The 14,353-nt window shown below is 39.6% G+C and overlaps 3 protein-coding genes across 4 annotated transcripts; 2 read left to right on the top strand and 1 right to left on the bottom strand.

The window, feature by feature from the left end:
• Positions 1-116: 116 nt before the first annotated feature.
• Positions 117-1,665, bottom strand: pfdn1 (prefoldin subunit 1). Its single transcript, XM_074672765.1, has 4 exons — positions 1,545-1,665; positions 625-791; positions 400-484; positions 117-313 (listed from the first exon to the last, which is right to left on the bottom strand). Exons 1-4 carry the CDS (start codon positions 1,575-1,577, stop codon positions 230-232), a joined length of 369 nt encoding a protein of 122 aa, XP_074528866.1. The 5' UTR covers positions 1,578-1,665; the 3' UTR covers positions 117-229.
• Positions 1,666-1,990: 325 nt separating this feature from the next.
• LOC141791811 (deoxycytidine kinase 2) lies at positions 1,991-4,395 on the top strand. Its single transcript, XM_074672465.1, has 8 exons — positions 1,991-2,235; positions 2,582-2,700; positions 2,781-2,864; positions 3,045-3,154; positions 3,228-3,375; positions 3,616-3,731; positions 3,886-3,985; positions 4,090-4,395. Exons 1-8 carry the CDS (start codon positions 2,151-2,153, stop codon positions 4,114-4,116), a joined length of 789 nt encoding a protein of 262 aa, XP_074528566.1. The 5' UTR covers positions 1,991-2,150; the 3' UTR covers positions 4,117-4,395.
• A 2,845-nt stretch (positions 4,396-7,240) lies between these two features.
• Positions 7,241-13,886, top strand: oatx (organic anion transporter X). 2 transcript variants are annotated; one of them, XM_074672151.1, is made up of 16 exons: positions 7,241-7,739; positions 8,020-8,185; positions 8,929-9,093; positions 9,341-9,414; positions 9,531-9,660; positions 9,859-9,962; positions 10,063-10,217; positions 10,307-10,475; positions 10,579-10,702; positions 10,796-10,911; positions 11,164-11,218; positions 11,597-11,756; positions 11,854-11,962; positions 12,289-12,367; positions 12,932-13,059; positions 13,489-13,886. In XM_074672151.1, the coding sequence occupies exons 2-16, from the start codon at positions 8,159-8,161 to the stop codon at positions 13,634-13,636; spliced, it is 1,743 nt and encodes a 580-aa protein (XP_074528252.1). In that variant the 5' UTR covers positions 7,241-7,739; positions 8,020-8,158; the 3' UTR covers positions 13,637-13,886. The 2 variants fall into 2 exon arrangements, with proteins under 2 accessions (XP_074528252.1, XP_074528253.1); XM_074672152.1 differs by having other exon boundaries at positions 7,241-7,743.
• Positions 13,887-14,353: the final 467 nt, after the last annotated feature.

Below are 14,353 nucleotides of genomic sequence, written 5' to 3'. Positions count from 1 at the left end.
AACTCTAAAAACCATTCATTGTATCTAAACTGAACTATTTACCGATTTTATTCACCACTGTGCTTACCACCATACATCTGAAACAACTGACACACACAGAAACAGACACAGAAAACTGGAACTTTAACATTTTATTAAGAACAGTCACTGACATTAATACGTTACTAATGATATCTGACAGTTGTTAGTACTGTGCATGCATGTGTGTGTGTATGTATGAGAAAATGGATCACTGGGCTCTTCTGGAAAGCAGCATCTCTCTGATGTTGTCTTCGGCTTCCTTTACACTGCGTTCAAGGTACACTTTCTTTTGCTGGAAATCACAGGAGTTTTTGTTAGACTTCTGAACACACATCAAAACACATAAACACACTACAACACAATATTCATATTTTCTACCTCCAGCTCTTTAATTTTCTCATCAGCTGTTTTCTGTTTGTCCATCAGCTGGTTATTGATTTCCTCCTTTGACTGCAGGATGAACCTGAAACACACACACACACACACACACACTTACTTCAATATGCAGCACTGTCACACCTACAGTGATCTAGCTGATGTCACTGTGGTGATCTGTCCGGGTCAAAAAAAAACAAAAAAAGATCCTTCATGTTTGACACTCACATGCGTCCCACTCCCTCGTAAAGTCGCGTGTTGTCTGGCAGGGTGGTAATCTCAGCGTGAGTGAGCTTAGAGTGTTTCTGAACCCGGGTCAGCTGTTCAATCTGCAAGTCAGCCAACTTCACCTTCTGCTGTGTGTCAATCATCTTTACCTGCAGCTCTGTAAAAGCCTGCAACACATAGGTATCACTGATTAAAAAAACACATTCATATTATGCACTTTTTTTTACACCTTTTATTGAAGTGTTTTCACTACAAAAATTCCTTTGAAAATGACAATCTCATACAGAGTTGAGAGTCAAAACAAAGCAAAAAAAAAGAAGAAATCAGTGTTTCCCAGTGTTTCCTTTTGTCTGTGAACTCTTGTAAAACATATTTTCTCTTCAGCTGCAAAGGATAATAATGTGTTGAAAAAGTAGTTCTTGTAAACTGCTTAACACCTTTATAAAGACTGGTCTCAATTCAATTCAAATGTACTGTGTAAATGTATTGAAGTTTTCGAAATCATTGTTCTGATAAAAAATTGGTTGGCTTTTTATCTTTATTTCATATTCCTCCATAGCACTTTATATATTTTATTTGTTACAAAATTCTCTACAGATTTGAAATTTACCTGTTCTATTCATTAGGTGTATAACGACCCAAATTCCCTTTTCCATGCAAGCTTTCAAAAACAATGACTTTCGAATAATCAAAATGTATCCATTATTCCACAGCGGAGTATTATGTGGAACATTATACACCTGCAGCTCTGTTAGCTGCAGTTAGCTGCATTGTAAATGACTCAGACGCTCGACATCCCAACGTTTCTAATCCGCTACATGAGAAAAAGAGACACCCCTCTTAAGACAGACAGACAGACGGACGGAAGAATAGACGAACACACAGGTAAAAACACAGGTAACGCCGTCATATACTGGTACCTTCTTTAGCTCGAGGTCTATGGGCGCAGCCATCTTCTTGAACAGCGCTCAGGGTAACATGCGCATGTGCAAAGACTGGAGTTATTCTTCTTCGTTGGGGAGTGAGCAGGCTGAATAGCGCACCCTGTTCTGCTGATAGTTACCGTGAAAAAATATACATTTAAAAAGGATGTTTATTTTTAGAAAACACGGGGATATATTGGTGACGGTCATACAGTCCATATAATTTGTTGTTTTGAATTTTTTTTTACAATTTCAGCCCTTAAGCATTGATGCTCTGACTTGTGTCATTTAAGCCTTCAAAACAACATATTTCTTTTTTTCTTTTTTTAATTTCTTTGTTATATCAATGTAATCCTCGTTCCAAAAGTTGGTTCTACTGTAAATATAGAACTAAAATTGAATTTGAAACAATCTTGATCACCTCAAGCCCCTCCCCCCGGAAACGGAAATCTCACTGTACACGGAGTTGGATTTTAAGTACAGCGCGCGCGCCTCCAGACCATTCCCTCGCGCGGTAACCAAACAAACGAAGAAGGAGAGATAGAAAGAAACAGGACTGGGAAAAGAAATATCGGGCTAGAAAAAGAAGAAGCGGTACCGACCATGGCCACTCCACCGAAGAGAAGCTGCCGTGTTCCCACCGGTCTGTCCCGCAGAGAGAAGAAGATCGCCATCGAGGGGAACATCGGTGAGTTTTGTAGCTGCATGATGTTCAGCGCTGAGTTTTGTACCGGCTCACCGGTGTATGATGTTTAGAAACTTTCTCCCAGTAACCACTCACCAGAACCAACGTGCGGCTGAGTTAAGAGAAATTGACCAGTTACGGTTGAACTCAGATAATAGAATTCTGCCTTCACCGGGCTGATGGCGCCAAAAACACCGTTACATGTTTGATCACAACGTAATCTTACAAAAAAATAAAAATAAAAACCCGCGTCTTATAGGTACTTATGAACCTTTTGATTAACTTACCTGATGAAAGAACACTAACAAGAAAAGAAAGTTTATAGTCCGTCCTCTGTTTTGTCTATCAGCTGCAGGAAAGTCTACGTTCGTTCGTGTCCTGCAGGGAGCGTCAGAGGAGTGGGAGGTGATCCCTGAACCTATTGGGAAATGGTGCAACATCCAGAACAACAGTGAGGACATATACCAGGTAACCACAAAAACCTGAACGCCTTTCAGCACCCCAAAAAAATCACAGCATCTGATTAGTCTATCTGTGTGCATGTGTAGGAGTTGAGTTCCTCTCAGAAGAGTGGAGGAAACCTGTTGCAGATGTTATATGACAAACCAAGCCGCTGGTCCTACACCTTCCAGGTAACTGTGACATCACACAGGTGACCTGACACAAGAGTATACCTTTTCACATTTGTGACCACTCCATCTGCTCTGGCTCCACATCACCTCCTCTGCTTGACCTCTGCTCATCTGCAGCAGACTGTTAAACCTGTAAATATGTTGAACCTTTGCCTGTCCTTCTCTCCTGTCTGTCTGCAGAGTTATGCCTCACTCAGCAGAGTTCGTTCTCAGCTTCAGCCTCCATCAGCTAAACTTCAACAAGCAGAGAACCCTGTCCAGTTCTACGAGCGCTCTGTGTACTCTGACAGGTAACACACCTGAGACAGGTTATGCTCACATACACTTGTGTAAAGTTGTGTATGACGTATTCTGTGTGTGCAGGTATGTCTTTGCATCCAGCCTGTTTGAGAGTGGTCACCTGTCGGACACAGAGTGGAGTGTGTATCAGGACTGGCACACCTGGTTATTGAACCAGTTTGAAGAGGACATCGCTTTGGACGCCATCATCTACCTTAGAGCGCCCCCTCAGGTAAACAGTTCTTTGTGCTGCACCCCAAAGTAATATTACCACTCCAGTTGGAAACAGTTCATCTGATAATCAGGTGTTAACAGGAACTAGTCTAAGTAATAGTAACTAGAGGTTCTCATTTTAATACCTGGGCTTCATCACACTATCAATCACAGCTGTGGTACTTACAGGTAACACTCCTTCAGCAGCTCACCTGTACTCGTGCTGCTTTCAGGCTCACAGTGTGTTTGTGTATTTCAGCGCTGTATGCAGCGTCTGCTACATCGGGGTCGTGAGGAGGAGCAGGGGGTTCCCCTGGAGTACCTGGAACAGCTTCACTTCAAACATGAAAGCTGGCTCTACCACAGAAACCTCAGGTAAGCTCACTGCACTGCATCGCCACTGAGCATGCGCGTTGCAAGCATAAATAAAGTGCATCCTATGGCCTCCTCTTTGGTTTGTGCCACATTTCTTGTTTGGTGATGCATTCAAGGTCAGGCTGATAATTAACGTGTGTGCATGAATGTGTAGGTTGGAGTTTGACTATCTGAATGATCTACCTGTCCTGATTTTGGACGTTGATGACGACTTCAAAAGCGATCGCATCAAACAGGAAGGCATCATTGACCAGGTTGGCCTCCGACTTTTACTCTGTGTTGTTAAAGTTGTGAATTTAAAGTGTTTTGATAAGTTAACTATGTAAATATATAAATGATCAATATCATTTCTCTGCAGGTCAAAGACTTTCTCTCCTCGCTCTGAAACTTTGAACAATCACAGCTGCTGATGTGAGCAGCAGCTCCTCTGATTGGACAACTCAGACCTCATGTTTAAATTTTTAAGTGTGATTTTTAATCGCAGTTTTTAACTTTATGAACTTTTTTTTATTTTTGTACATAAATATTACTCTGAAGTCTGCAGCAGTCAGATGGTCAGTGAAGATGTCCTCTCTGCGTGCATGTGTTTTTATGTGTGTGTGCGTGTATGCCTGTGTGTGTTTGTGTGTATGCGTTTGTGTGTCTGTTTCTGTTGGGTGTGTGTTTTTTACTCACAGGTCACATCTTGGTTTTTGTTTGTCCTGACATTGACATCAAATGATGCATTTAGGACCAGATGTTTTCTCTGTAAATAAAAACCTTCAGGCTGAAAGTTTGTTTGAAGTTTCCTTTCTTCATAGCTGCGCAGTTGATGATCAGTGCAGAAAAATGTCATAAAAACTGGACTTTTTGACCAGAGGGTGGGACAGGTTCTTTCTGCATCATGCCACAAACACAGTTAAAGTTGATTTGTAAAGAATCAAGTCGTTCCTACTGCCTTTTTTTGTTTTCACTTTGTTACTGTATATACTCAAACATAAGAGCAGCCAAGTCATTTGTTTGTCATTGTACACCAGCAAGTGATGTAACCTGTCTGGAGAGCTGGTGAGGAATTTTTAGTGATAAATAATCCTTTATCTAGTACAGAGGTCTGCAACCTGTACTTTCATAGGAGCCATTTTTCCTCAGCTCACCTCGATTAAAGTCATTCAGGAGCCACAAAACTGACTTTATCTTTACAAGAAAGACAAAATAGTGCATGAAATTCTAAACTTATAAAAGAAAGTAGTGAGTAATTTTCAAACAAAAAGTCTTTGTGTTTATAAACAAAATCATGTGATGTCTTATTCTTTTTGTTCGTAATATATTTGGAAATATTAAAAAAGAAAAAGAAAAAAAAATTGTAATGTCAATTTTTTTAAAATTGCAACATTTTTGAAATTTCGACAAGTTTCAATTTTAAAAAAAAAAAATTGAAATTAAAAAGAAAATTCAAAATCTTTCAATAAATAGAATTAAAAAATATGAAATTTTTTTTTAAACTAGCTAAATTTTCCCCAAAAAAATCAAAATTTCAAAAACTTGCTAAATTAAAAAATAGTTAAAATAATTATAAAACGCTGCTGATATTAAAAAATGAATTTGCAAAAATCTTTAAATAATTGCAAAATCTGTCAAAAATTTGGATTTTTTCCCCCCAAACTCTAAACAATATAAAAAACTTAAAATTCATAAAATTTCCAAAAGTGCTAAAAATTTGCTAAATATTCCCCCAAAATGTGAAAGCTTTCCTGCAAGAGGTGATGCATATTAAGTTCAACAAAATGTTAACACATGATTTTATTTTGGCTTAGTGTCTATAATCATCAGTACCCTCTGTAAGAAAAATAAATAATTATTTATTTTAACAAAAAGAGCCGCATGAGGCTCCAGGTTTAAGGCCCTTGATCTAGTGGGTATCTGAAAGTGAAATCTGATGATGTCTCAGGAACACCAGATATCAACCAATTTGAAAGTGATCAGGAGAATATTTTCTGTACACTTTGTGAATAACTCCTCTAATCTAACAGAAAACAATTTGAAAGTGATCCTCTTCACCGATTTACAGTGGTTGTGCTTAAAACTCATTGCTCCTCAGATTTCCCTCCTCTCTCCTTGACCCTCTGTCCTCAGAGCATCGTAAAGGGCTTTGGGAGAAAGGAGCGCTTTCACACATACACACACAGATTAACCCTGATGCACATATACTCACTGACCTGTGTATCAGTGAATTATGACACCAGTCCTTTCGGCTGAGTTCTGTCGTTGCTCTGTACAAACAGATAAATGGATCATTGTTATTAACTCACTGATTCCTGTTAGGAAACATCCCCCTCTCTACCCTACACTGTAATCATAAACTCGGAGGTTAGGTCTTCCCCAGACTCCAACTGCAGCACGTAGAGATGAAGATTAGAGATTAAAATCAGACGACGCCACTTGAACACCATCACCTTAACAGACAGATGACATCTTGAGCTGTCAGTCATGTTCTTTAACCCCCAGTAAGAAGTAAAAAAATAAAAATCTCAAACTACCGTGTTTGTGTTTGTAAGATGCACCCCTGTACATGTGATGTCTTATTCTTTTTGTTAGTAATACAAAAAAATGTAATGTCAAATTTTTTAAAAATTGCAACATTTTTGACATTTCAATAAGTTTCAATAAGTTTTTTACTGTAAAATGCACCTCTTCCTATGTGAAATGATAAGTCATATGGTCAGTTTGAATAAAGTCTTTACATGAAGATGGTTTAATGAGTGAACACTGTGACCTCTGACCTCCACTGATGTGTCACTGGCAGCAGGTAAATAAATCACTTGGTCTGGTCACACACACACACACACACACACACACACACACACACACACACACACACACACACACACACACACACACACACACACACACACACACACACAATGTGTAACAGGAAAACATCTGTTGAATGTCTTAATTCATGTTTGTTTTTAAACCTTTCCAAGACGCTTCGGCATGCTCTCACTCTGTGGCTGTGTGTGTGGTTGTGTGTGTGTGTCTTATGTATGTCTGTCTGAGTGTCTTGTCTGAAACCTGCTGAGTCATTTGTTTGTTGAACTCAGACTTTCCTGCAGAGAGAAACTCAGCGAGGCTCGGGAACATTAAACAAACCAAGGACACGTTTTTAACCCCCCCCAAGACACACACACACAAACACACACACACAGGAAGGGGGGTCTTGAAGGGCCTGCATAAGCCTGGAGAATGTAAAAAATGAAGTTTATAAAATTGAGGATTCCAACTCAGTTAGATACTTAAATCTGGATTAATCAGATTGTGTATTGGGTATCAATGGTATCAGTGTGACATCACCACACGCCACGGACCAATGTGGTCCAAGGTATGTGGACCCTCTGATCCTCTGTCAGAGGTCTGATGGGGGGAGACGGTGGGGATGCATAGCATCTCAGCCCACAGGGCTGAACAAAGCTCATCCCCTTGGTTTGATTCTTTTGAGACACATCTCAGCACTGACCTTGGATATTTGTTTCTTTAACTTATGTTAGCGGGCCAGCTGTCTAAGCTAGCATTCAGGTTACAGGTCAATCTTTGAGTCATACCTCAAACAACTTCAAAGAATGCACTTCAACGCATCAAAACCCATCTCAAAGAGACACAGAGCATTCTCTACACTAATGTGTGAAACTCAATTATTATCATTATTGTTGAGGCAATGCACCACATCATGAGCACAACATGACAGAGTCCCACACAGCTCAGGATTCAATGATTGATCGCTGATTGTTGGACTGAAACAAGAGGAAGAGAGGGATGCACGGAGACACACAGAGAGCTTTTCTCAGTCACTCATTAATGCTTAGTCTTCTTGTGTCTGTAAATCCACTCTCTCACTCTCCTCCTCTCCACAAGTCAGTCCGTCTCTCTCCAGGTTTGTCCCTGTGACCCTGCAGTCTGTAGGTCCTTCTGCAGACTGTGGGTCCATCTGCATTCCGTGGGTCCGTCTGTGGTCTGTGGGTCCGTCTGCAGACTGTGAGTATGTATTTGTGGTTTGCAGGAGCAATCCTCTTTATTTTTCTGGAGTATGAACGTCAGTAATCCGTTAAAGCTGTGACCAGACTTTATTGGAATATTTCCTCGTTGACCAGCAGCAGCTTTACTCTCAGTTAGCTTAAAGTCGTGGGGCTCAGAGCAGGTCTGAGGTCTGGAATACTTCGGAGGGTTTGAGGCATAGATTGAATGACTCCAAACGTGAAGAAGAAACAAAACAACACATGTGCTCTTTCTTTACCTTTTCTTGTGTTGTCCTCAGGAGACCAACGCACTTGCCTCCACTGCACCTCACATCCCATCGAGTTTTTACTTTGACACCTGTGCAGGAGGTGGAACTTCCTTTTTTTAGGAGAAAGGTTTAGATTAAAAAAAAAAAAAAAAAAAAGAACAGCCTGAGGATGGGTTTCTCCGAGCTGCTTCAGGAGGTGAGTGAATAAAAAAACATATCCTGAATAATCTTTACTTTGAATAATCTATGATCTGTAACCTTTAATGTGAATAACCTGAAATGAATATGATCAATTTATAATCTTGAAAATCTTCAGTTATATTTATCTTTTATTTCAAATCTTAATCTGTAATCTAAATAATCCATGGTCTAAAATCAGAGTATTATTTAATATAAAATCTAAAAGTTTTTTTTTTTAAATCAAAATTATAATCAGTAATCAAAATCATCTGTATTTGAAAAATTAATTTAAAAATAATCCTTAATGTTTTATCTGAATAAACTGTCATACCTGAAATGTGTAAATTAAATAATAATCCTTAATCTGAATTATCTCTTTTCTGAAATCTTAATTATCTGTTAAATGGGGAACATAAATAATCTGAAATGTTAATATTCTCAAATTGGAATAATGTAGTAATTGTAATCCATGGTATAGTAGCGTGATAATCTGAATACATTGTAATCTCATTGTCTTCATATTCTTTTTTAGTCTGCACTGTATTTATTTGTGGACAGATTAGTCTTTTGCCTGTTAAACCCTCAGATTAACAATTAAGGACTGATCTCTAAAACTGTCAGATTAACAGATTAAGGATTGATTTTTCAAACTCTCAGATTAACACATGTAAGGTTGATCTCTTAACGTGTCAGGTTAACAGTATGTAGTAGGTTTGTGTGATCTACATGACCGAGTGTGACATCTGGTCTCATGTCCAGGTGGGGGGATTTGGCAGGTATCAGTGGCTCCATGTTACTCTGATCAGTCTTCCTGGATTAATGATGGCCGGTCAGAACCTTCTAAACAACTTTGTCTCAGGAACCCCCACCCACCACTGCAAACTACCGGCCAATTACACCTCGTACAACATATCACACCTACAGGTAACCTACCTGTTAGTCTGAACCTGAGTGAACTGTCTTCACTGGCAGGGTAAGGTCTTAAGACCTGGACCTGGTCAGTCCACAGTTGCTTGTATAATCATGGTTGGTTGGATGATGATCATGGTTGGTTGGATGATGATCATGGTTGGTTGGAAAATGAGTATGGTCGGTTGGTTGGTTGGATAATGATGGTTGGTTGGATGATGATCATAGTTGGTCGGATGGTGATCATGGTTGGCGTTTACAGGTGGATGAGAAGCAGCTGTTGAAAGCTTTCATTCCAACTGACTCTTCAGGAACTAAGCTGGACCGCTGTCGGAGGTAAAGCTGTTTTCTTTTTTCCTCCTTTCTTTCTTTTTTTTAAACTTATTCTTTGGGCGTTTGAACGTTTTGAAATCTGTTTTGATGTCACTTCCTGTTCCTCTTTTCTTATGCAGGTTTGTTGAGCCTCAGTGGCAACTGTTAGCTGTAAACAGCTCTGCTAACATTAGCCAGATACCGACAGAAGCCTGTGTGGATGGATGGACATTTGACGACTCAGAGTTTTTGGCCACCACAGTTTCTGAGGTAACAGAGAACCATGCTAGACCAAAAACTGCCAACAGAGCGTTTATCAGGTAGAAGAAATACTGAATACTGGGAATACTGATTTGACACAGTGAAGCCAGAATGTAGACACATTTTAGGATGCTGCAGACACATTTTGCTTATTTTATCTTTATTAGTTATTAAAGCATCTGTGATGTGTGTTTTTGAATCTCTCAGTGGGAGCTGGTGTGCTCTATGCGTTCTCTGAAACAGATGATTCAGACTATCTATATGGGTGGAGTTTTAACTGGGGCCATTATCTACGGAGGCCTTTCAGACAGGTGAGGTGTACCTGCTCCTAAACTGACTATAAGTTCATGTTTGTTCATATTATTAAAAGTATTAGAATGTTTCACTCTGACTTGGTCTTCTTCTTAACAGATATGGGAGGAAGTCAGTCCTTATTTGGTCATACCTGAAGCTGGCTGTGCTTGGTTGTAGCTCCGCCCTCTCCCCGTCATACACAGCCTACTGTGTTTTCAGATTTCTGAGTGGGATGGCAGTTTCTGGAATAATCCTCAACGGAGTCTCTCTAAGTACCTGTCTACCTGTCTGTCTGTTCACTTGTTGTATGATAACCTGTCTGTCTGTCCACCTGCTGATGTGTTTACTTGTCTGTCTGCAGAGGTTGAGTGGATCCCAACCAAAGAGAGAACCTTAGTGGGCACAGTCACTTCCTTCTTCTTTACCTTTGGTCAGATGATCCTTGCGGGGCTTGCTTATTGGCTGAGAGACTGGAGGAAGCTGCAGGTGGTCATTTGTGCCCCTCAGTTTTTATTCTTCTGCTACAGCTGGTTATTGTCCACTTTATTATCTCCTGAATGCAAAGAGATTTCTTTTTTTGTGTCCTCTTATTGCTCAGAGAGTTCTTACCTTCCTGTTTTTCTGATTGGTCAGGTGGTTCGCAGAGTCAGCTCGTTGGCTGGTCCTCAACAAGAGGTCTGAGGATGCTTTAAAGACTCTGCATAGAGTGGCTCGAATCAATGGAAAACCTGAGATGCATGAGAAGTTAACTCCGGAGGTAACTGTCTATCTGATTACCTGTCTGTTTGTCAGCTTTTTAAAGAGATGTTTGATATCAATCAGAAGTTGAGACTGCTTCTATGACCTGCAGGTTCTGCACTCTCACATGAAAAAAGAGATGGAGTCATGCCGTTCTCAGTACACTGTGTACGACCTGCTGAGGACTCCAGGAATGAGACGGATCTCCATCTGTCTGATCGCTGTGTGGTCAGAGAACACACCTGCTCCACCTTCACCTGCACCTCACCTGTGCACAGCATGTCTATATTCTTGCTGCACTTGGCACCTGAAGAAGAAATACACTGACACCTGCATGGCCTCACCTTTACTCAGCCAGTTATCTCATCTCTTCATCTATTTGAGCTAGCAACCTGAATCTTCTCGCCTGAATCTGCTCACCTAAATCTGTACCCTTGTATCTGCTCCAACTGTTTCTCAGCTGACTTTGCTCTGTTGCAGGTTCTCCACCAGTTTTGCATACTATGGTTTGGCAATGGACCTGCAGAAGTTCGGGGTGAGTTAATGGTTAGCATTAATGCTACATGTATGCATCGCTTGCTTACAACTCTTGTAGAACTCACTCACTTGATACCTGAGATTCAGAACAGTGAGGATAGTGATGGGCTCCAACTGTGTACCTGGAGTTAAACTTTGGTAAAAGGTCCCTTCCAGTATCACCTACCTGTCTCCCTTTATGAGTGATTAACTGACTACCTGTACGGGTGTTTAATTTTCTACTTGTCTACTTGTACAGGTAATTTACTTGGCTACTTGTATGGGTGTTTCCCTGTCCACCTGTTGACTTATCTTTCCCTTTACTTGTGTCATGTTTGACCTTTGTTCCTCTGCGCTCTAATATTTCCTCTCTTCTTATTGGCTGCTGGGTGTCCAGGTGAGTGTCTACCTGATGCAAATCATTTTTGGAGTCGTTGACTTTCCGGCCAAACTTTTCGCTTTGGGCATGCTCAGTTACCTGGGTAGGAGGGTCTCTCAGGCAGCCTGCCTTTTTCTTTCGGCTCTCATCATCTTTGCCAACATCTTCGTCCCCTCAGGTGACAAACGTCAACAAAAAAACACTTAAATTCACAGAAATACACAGGTAGTGAGGTGACCAGGTAATCAGGTGATCTTGAATTCCTCCTCCAACAGACATGCAGACCCTCAGGACCACACTGGCATGTCTAGGTAAAGGTTTCACCTCTGCCTCATTCACCACCGTGTACCTGTTCACAGGAGAGCTCTACCCTACCGTCATGAGGTGAGTCTGCAGGTTCAGATTTACCTGAGCAAGGTGTCACCTAAGGATGGATCAGTCCAAACTTTTTATCATTGTCTCTGAATTAAATTTATAAAGACACACTATGAGGAAGTCTTGGATGTCATACTCCACCTGATCCCAATTGGTGCGAAATCTAAATGTCAGACAGGTGTGGTTCTAGTCTTAAGTTTTCGGTAACAAAAGACAGGTAAGTGCTCGCCTGAGGAAGTTACAATCAGTATTGACCAGTGATTGGTTTTCAGGTAAAATATATATTTCCCTGTTGAAACCACCTCACCATCATCACATGATGCACGTCTTTTCAGGCAGACAGGAATGGGCTTTGTATCCACCATGGCGAGAATTGGCAGCATGGCAGCACCAGCTGTCCTTATACTGGATGAGGTGACATCACAGAGTTGATCAATAATGATTAATAAGGCTGATGATAATCAATCAATGATCAAAAAACATTAGTTTGTTTTATAATTAATATATAATTGTTAATTTTTACGTTATTAGAGAGTTTAATTGAATCTGGCCTGTTCCAATGACACATTATAGCAACCAATGATGAATTAATGAGTCATTAATGACGATTAATAATAAATCAACATTCACTGGTTTACTAATATCTAATCAATAAAACATGATTAACCAGTAAACAATGTGTTTATAATTAGTTTGATCACTGTCTGAATGAAACATGTTTGTTTATACTTTCTGATGCTTTTGTTAACTGATGACATCACACAGGTGACAGGTGTCTTCATTTGCAGTCATGTTTATTTGGATTTTTTTCTGTTTCACTTTTGTTTTGTTTTGTTTTGTTTTGTTTACTTTTTTATCTAATCTGATCCAGCCTAGTAAGAAGACTGCACAGAGACTCTAAGCTGTGAGCTCACATGTGCAAACATGTTGGCTTATACTTCTTAACTTTATAGCTTACACATGCTAACATATGTCCAGGTGCTTCCTGCTCTGCCCAGTGTGGTGTACGGGGGATCGGCTGTGTTAGCTGGTTGCTTTGCCTGCTTCCTGCCTGAGACGCTAAATGTCCCGCTGCCAGAAACAGTTGAAGATGTGGAGGAGAAATGGTAAGCTAATATCTAGCATTTAGCTTTATTATCAGTCCTTTATTCAGCCCTTAAATACCATTTTGGGTAAAATTGAACCTGGTACCCAAAAATGGATGTTAGGTCTACCAGTGTGGGTCAAGGAAAATCATTTTTTCGGGGTATCTTAAAACTGTACAGTCCATGTTTGTCTCCAATGTCCCATAAAAAGTAACATTAAGTCAAAAGGGGGCTCTGAAGAGAAACAATGCTGTAAAGGTAACAAATGTAAAGGTTTCATTACATATTGCAACTGGATTAACTCCCTTTGTTGCTTTGTAAGTGGCCATGCTCGCATCTCTTTTAGAATACTTTCCATTAGCATTTGACATAATAGCAAAAGGATGCCAATGCCTTTTACTGTTGTGCTAGAGATGCAGCTAAGCATAACTGGGACCTGTCTGTTTCTAGGTCTGGGAGAAGCCATTCTCACAAACACCAGGAGAACATGTCTTTAAAAGAAGGCAGTCCTGGTGTGGATGGAGTCGTGGTCTCAACAGAAGGTGTGGCTTTGAAAGAGTTGAAGGAAATAGAAGGGACAGGACTGAATGCACTCTGAGCAATTAGATACCAAAGCCTCAACCAATCAGAAGGCTGGAGTCTTATTTGATGGGAGAGGGTGAAGAGAGACTAAGGAATGCCACGTTATGGATTTCATTGTTTTTCTTTTTTTTTCTGCATTTCATTAAAAGCAGGTTAAATTTTAAATTCAGAGAAAACTAAAGAATCAATGAATGTCAGGTATAAAGACATCTATCTCTAGGTTTATTAAGCTTATCAAACCACACCAATCACAGCTTAAAAATATTTTTTTTAAAAAACAAACAGACAAAAGAAAATCTTGAATTATTGTACCATGAATTAATTTACATAATCTTTATGATAATGATCATAGACCAGTAACATATGTCAATAAAATGGTAACTATCATGTGATTGTGTTCTTCTTTCTCTATATGTCTCTAGACACACACTCAAAGGTTTTATGTTAAGTATAATACTACAGATGTAACTTTAACTTAAAAAAGGAACACCCACTTTAAAAACAGAGTTCAAAAGTGAATAAACTGTATCGGAAAAATTCACTTGAACTCAAGTGCCACTACTTTACCTTTATGCACACATATAAACTAGCATTCAATCTGCCTCTATGAAGAATATAAAAAAAAATCACATAAATTATATGTATATTTTTTCCTTTATATTTGCAATTTTGTTGTACTTGTTGCAATGACAAATAAAATTATATTCTATTCTAAAAGAATATTTAGATCTTA

This window comes from Halichoeres trimaculatus, unplaced genomic scaffold (genome assembly GCF_033239565.1).
Source record: "Halichoeres trimaculatus isolate MK-OKI-2021-1 unplaced genomic scaffold, fHalTri1.1 fHalTri1_scaffold_6, whole genome shotgun sequence".
In the NCBI taxonomy this organism is placed as follows: Eukaryota; Metazoa; Chordata; class Actinopteri; order Labriformes; family Labridae; genus Halichoeres; species Halichoeres trimaculatus.
This window is presented reverse-complemented; position numbering and strand designations above follow the sequence as displayed.